This window comes from Ursus arctos, unplaced genomic scaffold (genome assembly GCF_023065955.2).
Source record: "Ursus arctos isolate Adak ecotype North America unplaced genomic scaffold, UrsArc2.0 scaffold_3, whole genome shotgun sequence".
NCBI classification, from domain to species: Eukaryota; Metazoa; Chordata; class Mammalia; order Carnivora; family Ursidae; genus Ursus; species Ursus arctos.
This window is the reverse complement of record NW_026622985.1, coordinates 68,249,411-68,271,837: the sequence shown is the minus strand read 5'-3', so window position 1 is coordinate 68,271,837 and position 22,427 is coordinate 68,249,411. Positions and strand designations below refer to the sequence as shown.

The window sequence follows — 22,427 nt, the reverse complement described above, 5'->3', positions numbered from 1 at the left end:
CTTTGTCATTCAATTTAGCTTGTACAACACCTCCAAACATCTTAAGATAAAATTCACAGCCTAAGTCTTAAATCCTATGGAGAGCTCCCTTAACAATATTAATGTTCTATTTCTTTCTTCCTCTCACTTTAGTTAAGATAGAGAAGTCAAGGGAATATGTTCTTAGAATCCTAATGGATTACACAATGAAACACATGCTTGGGTAGGTAACAAAAGGGAAAATTTAACCTCCTAGAAAGCAGTTTTCTTCCAGATTGAATTTATGGGAACTCAGTATTAGATATGCAATATACATTTACTTATACAATTAGAGACACAGCAATCTGAGAAATAGAAGTACATTTACTAATTCTCCGTTTTCCAGTTAACATTCACATTAAAGTTTTTTTTCCCATTCATTATTGATCACTTTAGTACGGCAGATCCTAAGAGTTACTGGTGAATGACAAAGAAAGGGGGGGGACTAAAAATCACCGATCTTGCAATTCAACAATGTATGTATGAAAATGCTCATCCTCATGAACATTGCTTGTTATGGTTTACAAGCTCCACCTTTTAAAAACTGTTCTGCTTCTTGACCTTCCTTGATATATTAAATGCTAACCTGGTTCTTCTTTTCCTGTCTTTTTTTTTTTTTTTCTTTCTCTGCTTCTTTTCCTTCTTGCTCTAAAAAAATGTGGATGTTACTGAGCTCCTCTTGGTAAATCATCTTTCCCAGATATCTTCTCCACTCTCATGAATTCATCTTTCACTTCTGGATTATTTCACAAATATTTGTCTCTGGCTATAAGCTCTCAGTCAAGTTCTAATTTTCTAAATGTTTGCTACTTCAACTTGTTTTTCTTGCCATTACCTCAAACTCAACAATTCTAAGGCTCAATCCATCATATGCCTATTTAAATAATTTTTTAAAAAGTTTATCCTTATTCCAGATCCCTTGCAATTCCCCTCCCCCAAAACATCCTCCAAATGCTCCACTGTTGACTAGGTCTTCACAAAACACTGCTTTGATCATATCACATGCTTATCAAAAACCTTTAAGGTTCCTGCTACCTAAACCATGTAGTACATACTCGTTAGCTTGGCATTTAGGGTTCATAGCATCTATACAAGTATTTATTGAGCTCTATTATTCACCAGGCATCATTAGGCACTGGAGATGAGCAGGACGATCATGGTCCCTGCTGTCATAGAGCTCACAGTCTAGTAGGAAAGGCAAACATTAAAATGTAAGCTTATATGTGGCCAGTGTGAAATATGGATACTTTAGGGACCTCTAGAACGGAGAGATACTTGAGTAGTACCTAAAACACTCACTGTTGTTTTCTTATAAATTAGGCATACGTAGTGAGTAGTGAAAATTCTGGCCAAAGCAAAGGAACCATATTATAGAATATTTATCATAACCTTGGATTAAATATCAATTTGCTGGAGCTGATCACAATGGGAATTATTTATTAACTCATTATAAGTGCAAGGATTTACATTAGTACTTTATATAATATTCTTTGTAGTCTTCATAACAATCTTGCAAGATGGGTATCCTTATTCCCTTTTTAGAGATGAGGTAACAGCCTCTAAGAGATAGACTCCAAGGACTCTACCCTAAGTCCTACTAATTAATTAAAGTCAAGGTAGGCTTCAGACTCAAAACACATGTTCTTTCTCCTACCTGCCATGATTAGATCATACACAAGTTTTCCACACAAGGACACTTAGGAACGATGGACTAGACATCCTAGAGCCTCCTCCACAGGGTGTCAGCCTTGAGCAGCTGGCCACAGGTCAACATCACAGTATTTTGAGAAGATTTTGTTCTGTAACATTCTTGTAAAACTGCCTATTTCATGTTGCCTTTTAAGAAATGTTCTCTACTGTAATGGGAAAATCAGGACTACACAAGGCATAATCAGTCCTTGTGAATAGTTTTTAAGTTAAACTCTTTTAAAATCTATGATTTATGATATAAAAACAATGTATTAGAATTACTGCTTAACTTTTTGATACACAGGAAATATAAATAACAAAAAAACTTTTAAAAATCTTATTAAATTTTCTGCATCAGTGTACATTGCCCTACTCAAATCATACTGCAAATTTCTTTATTATTTTACTTTCAGTATTTCAAACAAAATGTGTTTTAGCTTCTCTCTAATTCTTATATACTAGAAATCCGAAATTATGTTGAAGAGGAAATATTCAATATTATTTTTTACCACTGCATGCATGAACTTTTATAATTTCCTAAACATATTTATCAATGTCTAATTCTGTACCTACAGTTAGAAATTTCTCCCAGAATATATATTTCATTATTTATATTTTATACTTTATTCTTGATTTTTTTCCTAGAATATGAAATTTTAGAAGTGCTGATCAGTTTATTGCAGAATTTGTTTTGTCTGCAGATGTCAATTTTAGCATTTTGAACTGAAGAAGTAGAGAAAGGTAGAAATTCACTAAATTGTATCATATTACAACATATTTTAATGTAGATTATTAAAGTAAATACATAGGTAAAATAATTCTTCGTGTAGCTTATATTTCTCCTAAAATTAATTTATTAAACTAGTTCAAGGCATTAAACAGAACAAAGTTTCCTCAGATATTGTACAAAATGATACTTGCACAGTGGTTTCCATGTATATGAGATTTAATACTTTGATTCCAAAACATTATTTTTGGCTATGGTATGTTAATAAAAAAGTGCTTTGTAACTATAACAAACAAACAAACAAACATACTCCTTAACTCATAAATTAATACCCAGCAAGATACACCTATTCCTGAAAAATTAAGATGCCTATAACTTACTTCAAAAAAAATAAATCTGTAAGCACAGATTATATTATTTTGCTGATCGGTAAGCCCAATGTCTTTATTTTAAAAATGTTGAGCGGCTTCCTTAAACTTATGTAACTAGTTTGTGGCAGAGTCAGAATAAGACCCCTAAGTTTAATTCACTTTTGCTTTTTATTCTTCCAATCTTCAACTATTTAACACAGTTATTTAAAAAAAAAAAAGTTTAATTACCTATTGGAAAAGAGAACCTTATATTAGATTTTAACCTACAATGAAGGAAGTGATTACAATACTATATACTAATATTCATCTAAGATAGCAAAGCAATGTCATTTACCTTAAATTTACGTCTCTGCTCTGCACAGCTGTTGAAGAACCACAAGTCTGTCTCATGGCTGTAAATGTAACAAGAACAATAATGCGACCAATTTTCATACCTAAACTAAGTTAAGTAGATTTGTCATAGGCTAGAAAACTGATAATGTATTTTACAAAAAAGATTAAAGATTTACAGTCTCTTGAAGTGTGCATGTGTGCATATGCATATGCAAATGTATGTCTTTGTGTGCATGTGCATGCATGTTTTTAAAGAGTAAAAAAATTTATTTTTAAACTGGAAATTAGTTTCATGAAATTGAAAGCATTACTTATTCTCTTTGGCTAACTTTTCTTTTTATGGACTACTATGGGTATACCAAGTCTATGAATTTCCAGGAGTAGATATTAATAAATATCACACATCAAGATAAAAGGTTGTCTTCAGGTGTTATGTATGTTTTCTGGGGTACATAGTAAGAATGCAAAGAAGAAACATCTGGTAATGCTTAGGTTGCTATCAGCTCCCATTTGCATCACAATCTTTATATATTATTCATCAATATGTCATTAATCAATGTACCTACTGATTGGACCTATTCAACTGGTGTTTTATGTAATGAATAGAAAATGTAAACATGTTTCAAATACCTATATTCAGATACCTGTACATGAAAGTGAAATTACTACACAATCCGTACTCAAGCTTGTCAGATGTGATTTTTTTCTTTCCATTTTGTATTAGATAGGCTAATATCTATGCCATCTATAGCACAAAACCCTGAAAAAATGTAAATGAAAAAGTAATAGTAGATAAATACTAGTCTTCTAGAAATAGACTATCATGTCACACTTCAAATCTGGCTACCACTTCTCAACATTTAAAAGAAATCAGTTGAGTGTAACAAGATTGTTCTTGTGACTTGAGCCATTAAAACAGATTTTTAAAAAATCTGTATTTTTTCAAACTTTATAAAACAGTTCTCCATCAAAACCATATTTTAAAATGAAAAACACATACGCTCCTTTGGTCCTCTAAAAATGTGTTATGCCTGATATAACACAAACCACCATGATCTATGATCAGCACCAAATATACCTAGCCTTTGCAAGTGCAGATTTTGAAACATGTTCAATTATTTTTAGGAATTTTAAGACATAATCTACACCAACTCTATTTTGAAAGATTGGTTAAACTCTTAGTTAAGCAGAAAAAGAATAAGACTGTGAAAAAAATTAAAGTTTTAAAGTGTTAAACTTATATTAAATGGTTAAAATTTTTAACAAAAATATTCAGCCCTTTAACGTAAGTGGTAATAGTGCAACTCACATTAAATAGCATTTGCAGATGCAAGGATAAGCATTACCTAATACCCTCATTTAACAACATATGTAAACTAGTATAAAATGCTTTTAGGTTTTCAACACAATACCAGTATGTTTACAGTTGCTAAACTCACCAAATACAATGAAATACTAAAACTTTAGGCTCACATTATATTAATAGCAGTATATATTTTGGTGAACAGATAAGCCTTCATTCATTATTTCTAAATTCTCATTCATAAAAACCAACTGTTCATTTCTATGACGTTTTGGCATTAGACCTGATTAAAATACAAAATAGTTTAAAAAATGCTACAGTTCTACATAGAGATATACTCATATCAATATGCATCATAAAATACTAAATATAAGTGACACAAGAAAAGTCTTTGTAGTAATGGTTAGCACCTGAAATTGTTAAAAGGTATTTAAATTACTTTCAATCACTCTTTCACAATAAAATAACAAAACTGAGGACTTCTGCTCAAGATTTTATTTATACAACATCTGGTACATAAGCAACAATTTCTGATTTTAGAGTCACTAACATCCCTACATTATATGTGTATGTTTTCTAAGAAAAATTATGTACATTTTAGTTAAACAAAGTATCAAATCTTGCCTTCCAATACAACAACAATAAAAGAAAGAAGAAAGAAAGAAAGAAAGAAAGAAAGAAAGAAAGAAAGAAAGAAAGAAAGAAAGAAAGAAAAAGAAAGAAAGAAAGGAAGGAAGAAAGAAAAACTAAAGCCCAGCCATTCTTTCCAGAGATGCCCTGGTAACCAGCAATAAAGAAACTTCTACTGGACTTAGCTTTGGGGCAGAAGGAACAACTACTTGGCCTATTTTGTCAACAGACAGGTTAAAACAGAATTAGGACAATATGTATGTAGTGTTTTTCCAATAGTCAAAACAATAAACTCCTACCTTTGGCTTATGCTGCCAGCATCTAACCCTCCTCTGCTATGCCAACAACAGTGCAAAATTCCCACTCGGTAGCCACAGTTAAGGAAACATTTCATTTGCTATCTTCTGTGACTTTTATGTAAATTTTTCTCTGTCATGCAAATATATGGAGAGGCTGTCTTGGAATAAGACAATTCGACGGAAAGACACCAATCACTGGCATTACTTGGGGAGAGATGATGGTGAGGAAGCTGTGTCGCCATAAAATTACTGATTAGTTCAAACAAAAGAGTGTGACGTTTATTAAAAAAATTAAAATGAATCTTAAACTCAGGCTGATTCAATACAACATTTGCACTCATGGCAGACATTTGAACTTTAGACTGTTGGAACACATCCCCTCTCCACAAGTCCTCCTTCTTCCCACCCCTCTCCCGCAAACGGGTTTGTTCCCAAGAATATATATTCTCATCTCAAATTTGCCTAGGGACCAAAAATTTAATCCAGTTTTTACATAATAAGTAGTTTCTGGATTGTGTAGAACAGTAGCCTGTAATTCTCTGTCATACATCCTAAGCTTCAGGATGCCACCATATAAGACTTAGTTACCAACATCTGGGAGTACACCTGAAAATAAAAATATACAGCTAGGCCATTAAAAAAAAAATCCAAGATTATTTTGGTAAAATAAAGCAACAAGAAAGATGCTTACTTTTTTTTTTTCAAACTAAGCTTACCTTATTAGACATGTACATAGCCCACGATCAGGAAAAAGCATTGCTTATCTTTCAACAGAGCTGATAAAACATTTTGAGAGATGTTTTATGTAACCTCAGATTCTACCTTCCAAACATTTAATAATTACACGCTAAAAATGTTTCTTCCCCCCAAACAGTGTCCTATGTACTCTGGGTAAGATTATATAAAACAATGGTTATATTATATAACAAAAAGTTACTTTAAAGGACATACATACTATCAGTTTCACAGGACAAACATAGTGAATAAGGACAACAAACTCCAGAATGTGTTTTTATAACTGTAGCAACAGCAATAACTCCTTGGCAAACTCCAACAGTTTTTTTGGCAACCCTGGAGGTTTTCTGCATTTGTCACGTGGATACAACTGCGAGGGTTGTCTAAGCCTGCTTTGTCTCCTTCCGTACCACCTTACTATGGTTTTGCTTTTAAGGAAGAAATTTCACATTTTACTTTAACTTATTCGTGAATAAAATTCCATTAAAATCCCACAAGGGAGTTTTATACAAAACTTCTAATGCTTACATATACCAAATGTGGTTTCTATATAATTTTTGTAATAAGTGACCTTGTAGACTTTTGAAATCTATGGGAATAGAAATTTTGTTTTCCTTTCAAGATAAAATGAGCTCTCTTTTTGAATTAAAATTACCGACATATGCAAATGTAAAAATTTTCTGAATGTATACAACTGGCTCTGCACATTTGTTATCATTATGAACATCTTTTAAAATAAGATCCCAAGGACAAGAATGCTTTACTAACCTGAAGTGGTCTCTGTTTATCACTGTTCTTAGGAGATTTCAATCCACTTGTTTGCTGCTGTAAGAGAAGTTGTCTTGCTGCTTGGAGAGCCTAGAAGTAAAAAGGGGGCAATATCTAAATACTTTGCTGAAAGGTAAATTGATTATCAATAACTGATTATTCCTTGGTTAACAGTAAAAGGCTTCAATGTATGAGAACCCCTTTCCCATCCTCCTTTCTAGAGAGAATTATTAAAGATCTTCTAATGTGAAATAAAAATTCCACATATCACACATATACAACTTTACTTAAAGTCATAGAGATACATGTAATCCTGCAGGAAATAAAGTTAATTTGTTTAAAGTGCTTAAAGAGGAAAAAATCATAAACTGCATCAATAACCTCATTTCCACAAGGAACTTGTCTTTGAGTGTTCAACTAAAATGCCCACTCCCTTTTAAATTATCATTCAATTTGCATTTTCATATTACAATTTTGAAGCAAAAGCAGTAGACTTCAAGTGTTACCGGAAGCTGTAATTAAATTTGACAAATCAACATCAGATTATCTTGAAAGTGAATTAATAAGGATTTTCACTAAAGATTAAAAACACTTTTTTTGTACTTACAATTCAAGGGGAAACCTCTCCTTTGACAAAATAAAGTGCAGTTTTAATGCCAAATAAAATTGAGTGGTTTTCATTTGCATTCTTAGCAAAATCAGAGAACAAAGAAATTACCACTCAACCAATCAGGTTTGTTTCTATGTGTGACAGAATACCAATCAAAATAGAAGATGTTTTCATTTATTTTTATGTTTTTTCCCCCATTCAGGAAAATAAAACTTAACATAAGAAATTAATGTAAGCATTTCTTTTACAGGAGGAGAGACAGTTTGGTGGGTGTATTATATAAACTTATATAAAAACGAGTGCCATAAAAAATACATATTGAGATGTTTTAAAAGTAGCAGTTTAAATTGAGGGGAAAAAAAAACTTTTTAAGAGCCTCTACTTTGCAAACTCATCTTTTTCTCCCAATAACTGCGTTCAATGTACACTAATGATGAAAATTTTCAACACATATGACTAAAATAAATCATTGCCCTACTCTGTTATTCAGTGTTTTAGACTACGAGGTAAATTCTACATGATGGGAGAAATATCTTAGATCAATATTCTACTCTAATAATTGAGATTCCAAGCTGATAAAAAGTACAATTTTGATTGGAATCAATGATCTGGTTTTTAAGAGAGTTTCTAGTATCCATGACAACAGTTGCTTTGACAAGATGTGCATATGGCATTACACTGCCAGCTGGTGTGAACAATGTTTGAACTACTGCATTGAGATGCTGAGCAAACAGAAAAAGTTGCCACGTCTTAACCCTCAGGGAAGGCAGTCATCCCCTGATCAATTATGAAAAGACAGAGAGAGGGCTGCTACAGTCTGGCTCCAAGCAAGTTTTCTGAGAAGGCAGGCAGACATAGAAACCAAAGTAAACAAACTGAAGGCACTAGCACCATCCCCTAACAACACTGATTTGTCTTCCCGGAGCAGGATCTGGCATAGTTTGTAAAGCACACTTTTTACATTTGGAAACACACTCACTCATAGCAATCTTTTGTTTTTTCAGTTTTTCAAGGAATTACAACCTAAATGTTTCTAAGGATGGCACATTCCAGTGAACTCAGGAAATTTTATTATCAAGTTCATGGTGAAAAAAAAAAGACCAAATAAAAAATTCCCCAAATACTTTATTAACACAAAACTTAGTTTAAAATACACTTAATATTCTAAATAATACAACTCTCCTTTTTAATCGCAACGTATGAAAAAACTCCAAATGACATTTTTCAAGTGGAAATTATGATAGTGTGACTTAGGCTGTGTTGTGTCTATGTGAAACTCTCAAAAAAAAAAAAAATCTGTCAACTATTTTCGCCTTTGATGCCAAAATCCACACAAATTTTGCCTAATATTTTTCATAAGATTGTTTTTTTCCTTTGAGTTCACTAGTTTATTTCAGTATACATGTACTCTTCGGTAGCTTATATTTAATTCTGTAGCCGTTTATTATTCTTAAAGGATTCTAATGAACACAGTTCTGAAACCTGAAATCATGAATGGCTTGGACTAAAAGCAATCTTAGGAATCATCTACTCTGATGCCCTCGGTTTAGCAAATGAGAATAATGAGGCCTAGAGTAATCAAGTGTTTTATTCAAGGTCTCCTGCTTCCAGGTCAGAGTGCATTCCAGTGGGCCATACTGTCTCTGTCCCATCAAAGAAACCATTAGATGGCAATGAGTAAAACTCTCGTTAAGGAGAACATATGGCACCATGATGAATTATTTTCACCTGTAAAGAGAGAATATTCATTTATCAAAACCTAAAAGAAAAACTACAACATGATCTTTTTATGTCTGAATTTGTAAGTGTTTGAATGGAACAACTACCACTGAATATATATTGTTTTTATGGCTAAGTGTTCCGATGTCCTTGACTTGGGTTTCACCATATACTCTACCAATACCTGATGGAACTCTGAACTCTTCTAACATTCTGATCATTTGACCAGTTATTGCAAATAAACTGAAGAATTCTAGAGCTAGACATAAACCCTACAGACTGTTTAGCCTAGCCTGCATATTCTGCAGACAAGTGACTGAAGGACCAATACAATAACTTGATTAAAGTCCAAAGCAGTAGCACAGTTTGGTCAAAAGTTCAGGCTCTTGTCTCCTAAGCCTAGAGTCCTATTCATTTCATCACCTTGCATGATGTTCGTTCAGCTCAGCCCAAACAAGTAACCCAATGGAATACATAACATCCACTGACTATAGAAAGACACTGGAAAATTAGATCTATTAGAATTGCAGCTCACGAAAATTTCACTGGACAAAAGCATACATGTATACTGTTTTTAAAGGAGTAATAATTATAATGGAATACCACCAATGTCCAGATAAACTTTTAAAGTACCTTGGTTTCCGTACACATTTAAAGTTATCTTTAAAATAGTCCAGGATCATCTTTTAATACAAATTCTTGTGAAAAAGAACCACTATCTTCACATTCTTTTAATAGCAGTAGAGACTGCTAGAGTAAACATTAAGAGGTGGGAGAACAAAAAACAACTCTAAGAGATCAGAATGATTTAAAACTCGTAAGTAGGAATCTTTGGCAGTTTGCATTCTCACTGCAGGCATTGCATGACATTTTTATTTTCAGTATTCTGGATATCATTTTAGGACTGAATTTCAATAAACAATTGCTCAGAGACATTTAGTTCACCTTTGTAATTTATTACTGTAGCGAAGCAAAAGATGAAAGATTAGGAGATAAAATACTTTCATCAATATAAGGTGTTAGGTGTCAAATTACATAAAATATTATTTTGAAAATCACTTGCCCACTAACATTGGTAAATAGAAAAGATAAATTCCAGGGCCAGGCATTAAGTTCTATGAGATGTTTAGGTATTTATATGATCACCCACCCTCTGCAAAAACAAAAACAAACCTTAGAACAAAAGGCAAAAGATGTTTACAAAATCTCCTTTAATAGACTGAGTGTGATTCTAGTGAACAACAAGAAAGAGGTTTCTAAGGCAGCCAACCCTATCTAGTTTCCAAAAACACATTTGTTTTGAATTAAGAGTGCACTTTACTTAATGAAGTTATCTAATTTTAGTAAAGCTAAAAAAAATTAAGGTAGGACATTTTAAAAATTGGAATCAGATTAAATTAAAATATCTTGAAAAGATGAATAAAAATCTTTCTAATAGATTAAAGATACACTTTTCGTTAGGCTGCAGAGGTGTGGGAATGCATAAGTTTTTCAGAATTCAGTGTATCTTGCTCTAAAAAATGCTCTGCATTTTATGTTAACTGGAATTTAAATAAAAACTTAAAAAATATTTATTGAAAACACCATTCCCAATAGATACTGTTTAATTTCAAATAAATTAAAATTCTGTAAGAAAAACAAAGTTCAAGCATATCACCCCTCCACAACAGTAATAACTCTATGCTACCTATGAATCTCATATGCAGAGAGTAACTCTAGTGAGGAGGTCATTATGAGAATTAAGAGTACAAAAGCTTTGTAACCTGTCAGATCAATACTGCTTTCTTCTTAGGAACACTGAAAACTTTCACCAGGAGTAAGATTGTTTGAGAATAGCTTAGAAACACCCAGTGAAACCAAAAATGTTGAGTATTCTAAGGTTTATAAATAACTTCTTTTTTTTTTTCAAAGTAAATATATGTATATTTTGGGAGAAAACAGACATCACTCATATCTCTCCCCATAAAAATAGGAATGCTTAACCTATCAGCCTGTTGCATTTGAGACATTAAAATGAAAAATGACATCTACACCCATTAATATCTTCAATGTATAAACAGCACAGCATGACACATTCTTGAGAGCTGAAGGCTACAAAATCTCTCTGAAACATAAATAACAAAGCACTCAGAAGCATATTTGATGTTGATATTCATCTCTGAGAAAAACACTGCTGCCTAGGCTTCTTATGAAAATAGATGCAGCCCAAATGGATCTCCTGTAATTGGTTTCAGATAGCGAGGTCAGAAGAAATATGATACAAGAAACGATTATGTGGAACAGGCAAAACAAGAATGTTTACACAGGCACTCCCTAGTTATACTGACAAGGGGTGTATACTTTGCAGATAACCAGAACCAAAAAATAAAAAATTAAAAAAATTAAAAAAAAATTGCCAGCAGGACCTTCAAAAATTTGCTCCTCATACTCACGTTTTAACCTTTAACATGTGATGTCTTTAACACGTTACTTTGAATACTGAACGTAAAATAAGTTTTCAAACAGAATTTCATTGTCTAATTATTTTCAGAAGTGTGGTTGATAAAAAGCGTATTTGGATCCTTCCACGAAGGATATGAATTCCTATTCTGTTTGGCCTTTCCTCGCATTATGTTCCCACTAAAGAGAATATACTGATAAATGTAATCTGAAGTCTCATAATGCTATTTAATAGAAGAAAATTAATCATCTAATTGTCATATCCTATTTTCAAACAGCAATCTATCAGAGTGAAATTATGCATCTGTAGCTATTGACCTTTCATTTTATCACGGCTGATCCATAATTAGACTAAGTTTGTTTTGGAAAAAAGCTAATTGCTAAAAAATATTTTTTACAATAATTGTTATTTTTGTTTTACAGTATATCTTACATAAAGTTAAAGAATAAATGTGTAGATATATTGTGTTCATAGCATGGACTACTAGGGGAGTCAAATTGAGAAGCTAAGATCTTTTATTTCATGGTACTATAACAAGACTGAGTAATTAATTAGAAAGCATCCTATTTACCAATCAACTGTCAGGCTGTTTTGGCTCGGCATTCGTGATCCAAAGGAGAGGCAATTGAGGTCTTGAATATGTGATGGAATGGATTCTTAAGTCATTCTTAGAAGTTCTAACAAAATTGTCCAGGTTCAGATCCAAACCCAATATTCAGTTCCTTTCAGGATGGCTCCAAACTCTCAGATAAGCTCAGAAACCCTTTTGTAAAATAAGCCTGTGAATTAATGGTAATTAATGGCTAAGACAGGTTTTGTTTTTTCAGGTCTAGAGTCATATACTCAGTTTAATGGGATGAACACATTCTCTTTCTTAGAGCTGGCATTCCACAGGCTACAGTAAATAATACTAAGCAGCCTGGTATTCATGTTTCTATTTTCTTTATTATGCTGCTGCTAATAATAATGAATTGCTAATGCAACCCATAAAGGACATTAATATAATCAATAGAAATACTAAATAGAATTCCATTCACAAATTAAGGAATTCTGTCCAACTTCAAAAGGCCCAAGTATGAAAGGTAAAGAGGAATTGGAATTAATTTTATTAAAATTATTAAAAATTAAGATTTTACAATTTTTCTTTATTATGGTACATGTTCCAGGAGCTACAATGGTTTATGTGCAGTCTTTCAGTCATTTCTCTTTCTGCTATAAAATATTTTATTATTTTTCCAAACATGCTTTGGATTTACTTTTTATTTCTCACATACCTACAGTTGCTTTTTTTCCTCATTATGGGGCCAATGCCATCTTTAGTTTGGATATGGACTAAAGACCTATCACTGCTACACTGTTATAATGTCAACTGGCACACTAGATATTAATGAAAATAAATGCTACTAAATTATAGTATGATATCTGAAAATAAACTATTATTTGAATCCTGGATTTCCTCTTCAATTTAATAATAAAATTGCAAAAGAGGTAGAATTTGGAAAAGTATTTGCAAGAATAAAATACATCAAAAATTACTTGTCATTAAAAATTTTTTTGCAAGTATGTTCCATGTACCAAGCAAAGAACTAACCGTTGCACACTTGTGGTGGTAGGAGGTGGGTGATATGACGTTGTTTTTACCTTCAAAGAGCTTTGTGTCTAATAAGAAACATTTGGTTTAAAGTCAAAAGTTCATAAAAATGTTTTAAAAATATTTCAGGGGTTCATAAACTGAAGACATTATTTTCAGTTGGGAAGCTCAGATAAATTTTTATGGGGATGCAAAAAATGGGATGAACTTATATGACAAATAGTTCATCTTGTAAAGGTGACAGGAGATGGCCATACCAAGCAGTGGCAAAGAATATGTGGGATCATACACAGTGAAAAGAAAATAACTAATCTTGGATAAAGCATGTGCTTAGCTTAGGAGCTAGTTAAACATCATGGGAAGGAAGGTTGGAGCTAATTAATGAACATAACTAAACACTCAATGGAAAAAAAGTCTTCATATTATTTAGAAGGTAAAGGCAGATGTTGCTAAATCTGCAAATGATGAGATAAGCCTGACCCCACGACAATACTGAGGTCCTGTTGTGAAGGACAGATAAGAAGTGATGGAGAGAGTGAGGAAAGATAAAGATGTGAGGTAGAAAGACCAGCTAAAAGGTACATGCAACTGTCCAAATATGAGATAATAAGAACTACTTTAATTAAAACTGAGAATCACAAGAGATCCTGTCAAAGTGGAATGGCAGGACTTAGTAACTGGGCACAGAGTAAAGGCTTCTAGGAAAAGGGGTAAATAATGACTTCAAAATTTTAAGTCAAGGGTAACTGGAAGAATAGCTATTCCACTGCTGGAAGGGGGGGGGGGCAGCTTTGATTAGAAAACACAGGCTTTGGAGAGAAGATGATGCTGTTTACCTGACGGCAGGTTAACCAGAAGATTTCTTTAGTATATAACAATAACACAGAGCTCTAGGTTCAGAGTGACCCGGCTGAAAACAGGTTCCCCAAAGTAAGAGATTAGACAGCATTTAAGACAAAGGGAAACTATTAGATTGCTGGTAAAGAGTAAAGAGGGGGAAGACCCAGACTTAGGGAACATCTACATTTTGTTTAGAGGTGAGCTAGCAGAAAGGAAGACAATGCACAGTAACAGAAGTTGAAAGACTTCTGTAAAATGTTGAACAAGGCATAACCATGTGACTCAGCGATTCCACTCCTAGGTATATACCCAAGAGAAATGAAGACATATGTCCACACAAAGAGTTGAACATGAATGTTCACAGCAGTTTTATTCTTAACAACCAAAAGGTGGAAACAACCCACATGTCCATCAACTGATGAATGGATAAACAAAATGTGGTCCATCCATATAATGGAATATTACTCAGCCATTAAAGGGATGAACCTCGAGAACATTGGAGTCAGTCACAAAGACCACATAATGTATGAATCATTTATATGAAATTCTCAGAATAGGCAAAATCGTAGAAACAAAATTGATTAGTGGTTGCAAGGGGCTAGAGGGAGGAGATAAAACACAGTGACTGCTAATGAGTATGGGGTTTCTTTTTAGGGGGGTGTGAAAATATTCAGGAATCAGTGGTAATGGTTGCACAACATTGTGAATATACTAAAATCCACTGGTTTATAAATTACATCTCATTAAAACTTATATATTTAAATAAAAGAATTATGATGTTAATTATATTTCAATAAGGCTGGGAAAAACAGAAAATAGCAAAAAAAAAAAAATTAAAAAGGAATTGTGAAGGGAGAAGATGAATGGGTTCTCAAATCCCAAAACTCAAAGAGTCTAAGGATTAATGAAAGTTCTTGTTGATTTGATAATTTGCATGTGACCTATCGGACAGCAGTTCCCATAGAGGACTGAAGTAGAAATTAGGCTGCAGAGAATGACAGGGGAAAACCATGGCCATGAGTGCAAACAATCCTTTTGATAAGTTCTGCAAAGACCAAAATAAAAGTGAATTATAGTTTGAGAGGTTGTGTGTGTTTGTGTGTTTTAAAGACAGTTTACTAATAAGCTAAGAGGGAGCAACAGAAGTTTTAAGAGGTAAGAGAACTGAGAAAGTCACTGGAGGGGATGTCAAGGGCTAAACCAAGGAGCAGGAGGTGACAGCCTTGTGAGGAGAAGAAACACATCTTCCTCCAAGACAGGCTGAAGAGAAGGGAGGACAGGCAACTTTGCCAGGCAGAGGTAGGAAGAGGAAAGAGTTCACGCTGAATAGTCTCAATTAATTCAGACAATAAGAAAGTGCAGTTATCTACAGAGAATGAGAGAAAGATTGGAATTGCTGAGGAAACAAAACTGAGAAAGCTCTTCTCTCGTTGCTCTGAGAAATACAGCTGGTAGAGTAAAAACTGGCATTTGAAATGTTAGAGTAGGCAATGTACTCCCACGGACACTGATGACATACAGCTATACGGAGGTCTTCTGAAATGTTGCCTCCATAACTAAATAAAGAACTACTTACCTTTCACGGCTCTAATTTGGGATCGTCACTACTCAGTCTTTTTATACTTTTAACGTGGCCAAGGGGCCTGGCAACTCCAATTATATCAAGTATAAGCTGAAGAGTCACTTACAATATGTGCCATGTTATTGTGCATTCTGAGGACTGGCTGTCTTTAGTTTTTAAAAGACAGCAAAATAAAATATATCCTTGACGCTGTTAGTACGGGCACGGCTGACTATTCAAAAGCTTCTCTTTGCAACTAAGAGAGAAAATATGATGTAATGGTACTGACTAGATTTCAAGAAGACATTCTTTTGCCTTTTATTAGTTGATGAACTCGGACTACCTAATCACACTGAGCATTCATTTTCTCGTCTACTACATGCAGTTCATAATATTTACCTTTGCTTATAGGTGATTTGTGAAATCAGAGAGGATAATGTATTTGAAAATATTTTAAAAGCTAAAGTATAACGTAATATTATTTCGTGTGAAGGCTTTTGAAATTACGTAATTCCTCCAGTGGATATCAGTTGTTCTATGTGTAAGTACTGGTCAATTGAGACCGACTACTGATTTTTAGCTTTATAAAGACTGTTAAATAGGTATGTGCATTTTAACTAATAGGCCTAGCATATAGTAATTCCTGAAAGTTTACCTCGATATTTAGTTCTCCTATTCAGCAGAAAAATGTCCCATTGGGTAGGAAAAATATCTTAACAGTTTCATGTCCTACCATATTTTGCAAAGTTGCATTTTAATCTCTGCTGAGGCTGAAAGGATTTTTACCTTTACAAATAAACTGGCGAGCTACACTCCTCTCCTCTCCCAGGTCCACATCACCGCTGCTATGGGATCACCTGTCCTCAAGGACCTTTTAATATGGTAGAAAAGATAAAATATATTCAATATAACCACACACTGCAACGCAGAAATGTGCTGCATGCCATTAAAAGGTACAAAAAGTGGTCATGGGGGTTCAGCAAAGACAAAAAGGGAAAACAAGAATTAATGCTTGGTCAGTGCTCATTATCTGCCAGCTATCATTCTAAATCCTCGCACATACTATCTCACTTCATCCTTGAAACACTCTCCTTTATTACAGAAGTGTAAACCGAAGCTCAGAGTAGTTAGGTTATATGTTCAAGCTGTTTCACACACCCTTGAAATGGTGTCAGAGATCTGAATGACTCTCTGGCTAACTTTGAAGCTAATGCCCTTTCCACAAAGGGTAGTGAGGAAGAGTACATCATTAAAGAGACTTTTATTTGATAAAAAACATAAGTAAAAAAAAACTGGGCATAAGGAGGACAAAACGAATTCTGAGTTGTTAACAACATTGCTAGTTATATCAACTAGAACAACAAAGAATTCCAAGATCCCCTTCATGTTGTTTTTCTTTTTCCTTATTCTTCATGAGGAGAACTAGACATACAAGCTTACAGACGAAAGGCAATTCACTATCTTTAAAAGACTGTGCTTTTGAAGTTATTAAACACTTGATTCATGATGGCGGTCACAAAAAACCAATATTAGGGATAAAAACATTTTAATAATCATCTTCTATCACAACCAGACACAAAACAATATCATCTGCTAACAGGCATTAAATAATCTGTACTATATTCTGTTGGGTTTAGAAGTAGGGTTGCCAGATAAAATAGAGGATGCCCAGTTATGTTTGAAATTATTTGCATTTTTACTTGCTAAATTTGGCAATCCTAGTCACAAAAGTCTTTCAGAATATGTTACCAAGACACGGGGATTTTTTTTATACTGAGTTTTTCATTTAAAGGTAATTTTTTTTTTTAAAGGGGGGGCAGGCAGAGGTAGAAGGAGAGAGAGAATGTTAAAACAGTCTTAAGCAGGCTCCGTGCTGGGCGTGGAGCTCTATCTCAGGACCCTGAGATCATGAACTGAACTGAAATCAAGAGTCAGAGGCTTGACTGAGCCACCCAGGCTCCCCTAAAGGTAAATTCTATTCATTTCATCAGTGGAAATCTTTTTTCAGTCCTAGTGAGTAAATGATGTCATTTTAGCCATATTTTATAGGTGAGTCAGGGAATGACTTGGGGGCTTTGGGCTGCTTTCCTGTGAGAAGGAATGTCCATGTGGCTACAAATGCAGAGCGAAAGGAGGAGGTAGACCGTTCCGAAGGAAAAGTAAGTGCACCAGCTTTTGGAAAAGCCAGACCAAGAAAAGCAGACTGAAAGTAGAGTTCGTAATCTAGCTTCCTGCAATTGACACACAGATGAGAAAATGCAAAACTCTGGCTCTCTATTCACCCTCCCTTCAGCAAGGACGAGGATCAGTAGCCAGGAACCCTGAGGCAAAGATTATGACCCTGCTTGGCACGGAGGGGAGGAAATGCTGCGGCAGATCTAAAGGAAAGAGCCTTGAGGCAGAGAGGCTCTGCCTACTTAACCCAGAAGCTAACTAGGCCAGTCCCAGAGGAGGAAGAGATAGTGGGAGCAAAATCATTTGAGAAGGGAGAGGCCTTGATTAGTTCAGGTGCAGACGTAGTGGGTTGAGAACCACTAAAGGAAAGCCCTTAAAGCTAAAATTAGAGTGTTCTTAGAAACAAAATGACAGAGTGTCCAAAATGGCCTCAGAAATTCCAAGTTCTAATCCCAGCACCCTTCTGGGTTTCTAAATGACTTCATCCCCATCAGTGATGAGCTCTGAATACATTCCTTCTTCCTAAGCAGTTTACAATTTACTATTTTTCAGGGCAATCTAAAGAGCAAAACACAAAACTCAAAAGAGAAGAAATGCTAGTCATTGACAACCAACTGCTGTTTAAGCACTGCATTATTCAAAACATACTGATCGAATGAATGAAAAAAGGAATACATTTATAGTAAGATCATAGAATTTTGTGTTTTTAGGCTATGTTATTCACAGTGTAAATTAAGAAGCACATGTATGCCTGTGTAATATAGTTTGAAGCAAATTCCCCAAGATTAGATTTTAGAGATCCCGGACAAACTCCCCTTAGAGAACAAGCCAGGGCATTTCCATTTTGTGTTCCAGCTATCACAGAGTTTAGGTTAGATTATCCTCAGCATATGAAGCATCAAACTGGAGTAATTAAGTATAAGGTACATACAAGTGTACTTTGAAAAAAATAAAATGTAAACTAATGGTAGTAATAGGCATCATTTTAATACATCAGTAACTATGCTTCTATGTAATTTTTATGGAATCTTCTGGGCTTTTGCCCTAAGAATCTTAAGTTATTAGTTTTTAAAATTTAATTCTATCAAAAAAGTTAAAATATTTTTCTGATTTAAAAGTCATTTCTTATAATTATCTGTAATAAGACTCTTAGAAAATATGTATATAAATAGAAAATGATAATAGGCCACTTAGAAAATAGTGTCCCTGGGGAGAAATCAACAGTTTAAGAAGTAGAAGATAGGAGGGCCCAGTAAGGTTTTTTGTTTTTGGGAAATGTCTTGAGAAGAAACGAAGTTCCTAGAGGCGACTATCCCTCTACTATTTCGTTTTCACTCTGTAGCTTATTTCCTTTACCACAATGAGACCTAAGACTAGGAAGGTTGGGAAAAAAAAAAAAGTTTCTCCCTTCCTTGTCAGTTTTTCTACCAAACATCGGTTGATGGCCCACTTATTTATTTAATTTTTCCCCCCTACAAAATGCTTTATTGTTTCCATTTGGTCCATGGCTTGGGAGAGGACTCCAGAGTGGTTAAAAAGCTGCTGAGGGCCTGCACCAGGGGGATGCCAGAGGGGTCCCTTAAAGGCTGTTGGGCTTCAGAGGTACCTAGTCAAGCTTGAGGGTGAACCTTTCTTTTCTTTTTTAATCTATTTATTTATTTATTTATTTATTTATTTATTTAGAGCTTGCACACTGGGGGAAGGGCAGAGGGAGAGGGAGAGAGAGAATCTCAAGCCGACTCCTCACTGAGCATGGAGTCCGACGCAGGGCTTGATCTCATGACCCTGAGATCACGACCTGAGCCGAAATCAAGAGTCCAACACTTAACCAACTGAGTCACCCAGTGCCCCTGAGGGTGAGCCTTTCGAGGAGATACTTGCCCAGCCCAACCTGGGGTGGCCCATTTTTTAAAGATATACATAAAATCCAACCCCAGGGAGTAAGTTTGTGCATCTTGCATTAGCACAAGTGACGTTTTAATTAAAAACAAACAACACTCAAGTCATCTGATACTCTATTTGTTAGGTGAATATGTTCATTCACCCTTAGTGTCTAGTACTGTAAGCTCCTTAAGAGCTAGACATGTTTCTAAAGAATCTTTATGTCCCCAAGAATGTACAACACATAGCTTGCACTAAGTGACTCAAAAGATACTTAATTGAAAAGTATGTATTTTTTAGACATTTCTAAACTTGTAAAACACACAGAGAGTTTAGCTGGTTCCAGATATTTGAGATGTAACTTGTACACTAACAGAAGAAACTTAGCATTCCCTCTAGGAATAGTCACCATGTCTTGCACATGGCAGGTGCTCTTCAGACCTTTACACTGATGACTCTGGAGGATACACTGGTGATTTACCATGACACTGAAATGAACATAAATAAGACTTCTTTCCCTTTACAGAGTTACATTAAGATTTTTTATCCATGACTTTTCCACAGTGTATTATCTCTTTCATTATTTTTTAATAGTCACAATCCAAAAAATTACTACTGATTGTCGGAATTACTACTGATATTTTCAGTTAGAGTCTTTCAATTATTTTAGGCATAGGCCTAGAGAAAGAATCCATACACGTGGGTATCGTTGTTATTCAGTTTAAGGATTTGCTTACATAAAAATGTAAGTATTTTTCACACTTTTCCAGATTCAGTTATGTACAAAATTACTGTTTTATTAAAACCTTCTTATTATTTACTAATACTCAAGTATATACCTAAAGAAGTACTCTATGCGAAAGAATAACTAATTTAGGCAAAGACAATACAGTTGTTTTGAATTAAAAATGAGAAAAATTCAAATTCACCAAAGCACACATTCATTTCAATTCTTAAAAAGCTCTTCTTCATTTAACATAATTCCCTTCCAATAGATATTTACACTTTTTCAATTTTTGCAGTTATCAGTAACATTGCAATGAACTTTCTTGTAATTCTGCCTTGCAATTATCTTTCAAAAGTTTAATTTTGGGGTCAAGCCATATTCAGATACTGCATTTTGGCACACATTACCATAATGCTTCCCCAGAATGGCTGTATCCAATTGCAATCCCACCAGTGGATGAGATTCCCTGTTCTACAATACTCAACAATACTGTGCATTATCACTCCTTTTTAGCTTTTTTTTACAAACAGGCAAAAATACTTCATTTCAATTTGCTTTTCTTCCCTTATTAGAAATTGATGTTTTTAAAAAATATACATCTACAAAATGTAGGTATTTTTATATTCTCACTCAAAATTAGTGGATTGGATGAGCCATCATAGCAGATATCTCACTCATTCAACTGATATTTTTCCCCAGTTTTTTTGAGATATAACGGACACATAGCACTGTGGCAATTTAAGCTGTACATCATAAAGACTTGAGTCACATATATTGTAAAACGATTATCATAATCAGTTTAGTTAACGTTTATCACCTCATATAGATACAAAGAAAGAAAGAAACAGGTTTTCTCCTTCTGATGAGAACTCTCAGGATTTACCCTCTTCACAACTTTCAAACTGAATGTTTGAACCTTTTGATCAACTTTACCCAATTCTCCCACCCCTGGCCTCTGGTAATCTGATCTCTTTTTTTGAGTTTGGTTGTTTTAATTTTTTTAGATTCCAAATATAAGTGAGATCATACAGTATTTGCCTGACTTACTCCACTTAGCGTAATGTCCTCAGGGCTCATCCGTGTTGTTGCAAATGGCAGGATTTTTCCTTCCCTTTTTTTTTTTTTTTTTAATTTTTAATGCCTGAGTCATGTTCCATTTCAACTAACATTTTTAAAACCCTTACTCTTCGTTAGATACTAGAGATGTAAACGTGGGCAAGACAGGCAATGTTCCTGTCCTCTCAGAGTTTGCAATTTAATCACCAACAAGGAAACAATTTTAGCCTTTTTTTTCCCCATTATGTTGCATTATGACAGAGGTCACTAAACTTTGTTGGTCATGTTCTGCCTTTAAAACTAATTATCCACAGTATGGCACATGATAATAGAGTGAGGAAGAACTCTTCATTAAAAAATATAAAAATTCTACATAGGATGAACTCCATGCGGCTGGTAATTAAGAAGGAGGATTATATTTTGAATTATAAAAAGGTAATGTCATTGTATTCCAGAAGCAGTTTTTCTATGAGGCGAGAGACAAAACTTTTAAAAAGCAAATAACCCATAGGATTGATAAGGACCTAGTTACTTTGTCCTGTGACAGGGAGTCAAGTTTCTTTCAAAAGTGATTTCCGTTTTTTAACATACAAAGCTTCTGCCCAAAGGAATAAGCTGTTTCACCATACATTTTTAAGAAAAATGCTTTCCAATTGAATGTTTCTCCTCTTTAAATTAATTATTTGGCTTGTAATCAGAAAGGAAGCATATGAAAGAATGCTTATTGAAAGATGGATAGTTAGACTGGAAATTAAAACTTTATTTCTGAGGGTCACACTGGGAAGATGCTTTGCAATCTTGGAGAAATCCCAATCGGCCTTTGCTCAAAATGGCACTCTTCTCCCAATGTCTCAAAAGATATTAAGCCTCTCATAGAAGGGGGATTTTGTTGCCCCCCGCAAAGGCTTCTTACGATTGCAGAATGATCTATTTAAGAACTGCACACTTTCTCAT

The 22,427-nt window shown here is 34.2% G+C and overlaps 1 protein-coding gene across 15 annotated transcripts in view; it reads right to left on the bottom strand.

Moving 5' to 3' along the window:
- Nucleotides 1-22,427, bottom strand: part of FOXP2 (forkhead box P2) — a 543,660-nt gene that overhangs the window by 145,524 nt on the left and 375,709 nt on the right. For all 15 annotated transcript variants that reach the window (XM_057304321.1, XM_057304320.1, XM_057304317.1 and 12 more), the window contains one exon: nt 6,874-6,963. In XM_057304321.1, coding sequence (XP_057160304.1) covers nt 6,874-6,963 — 90 coding nt within the window. The remainder of the gene's footprint in view (nt 1-6,873; nt 6,964-22,427) is intronic.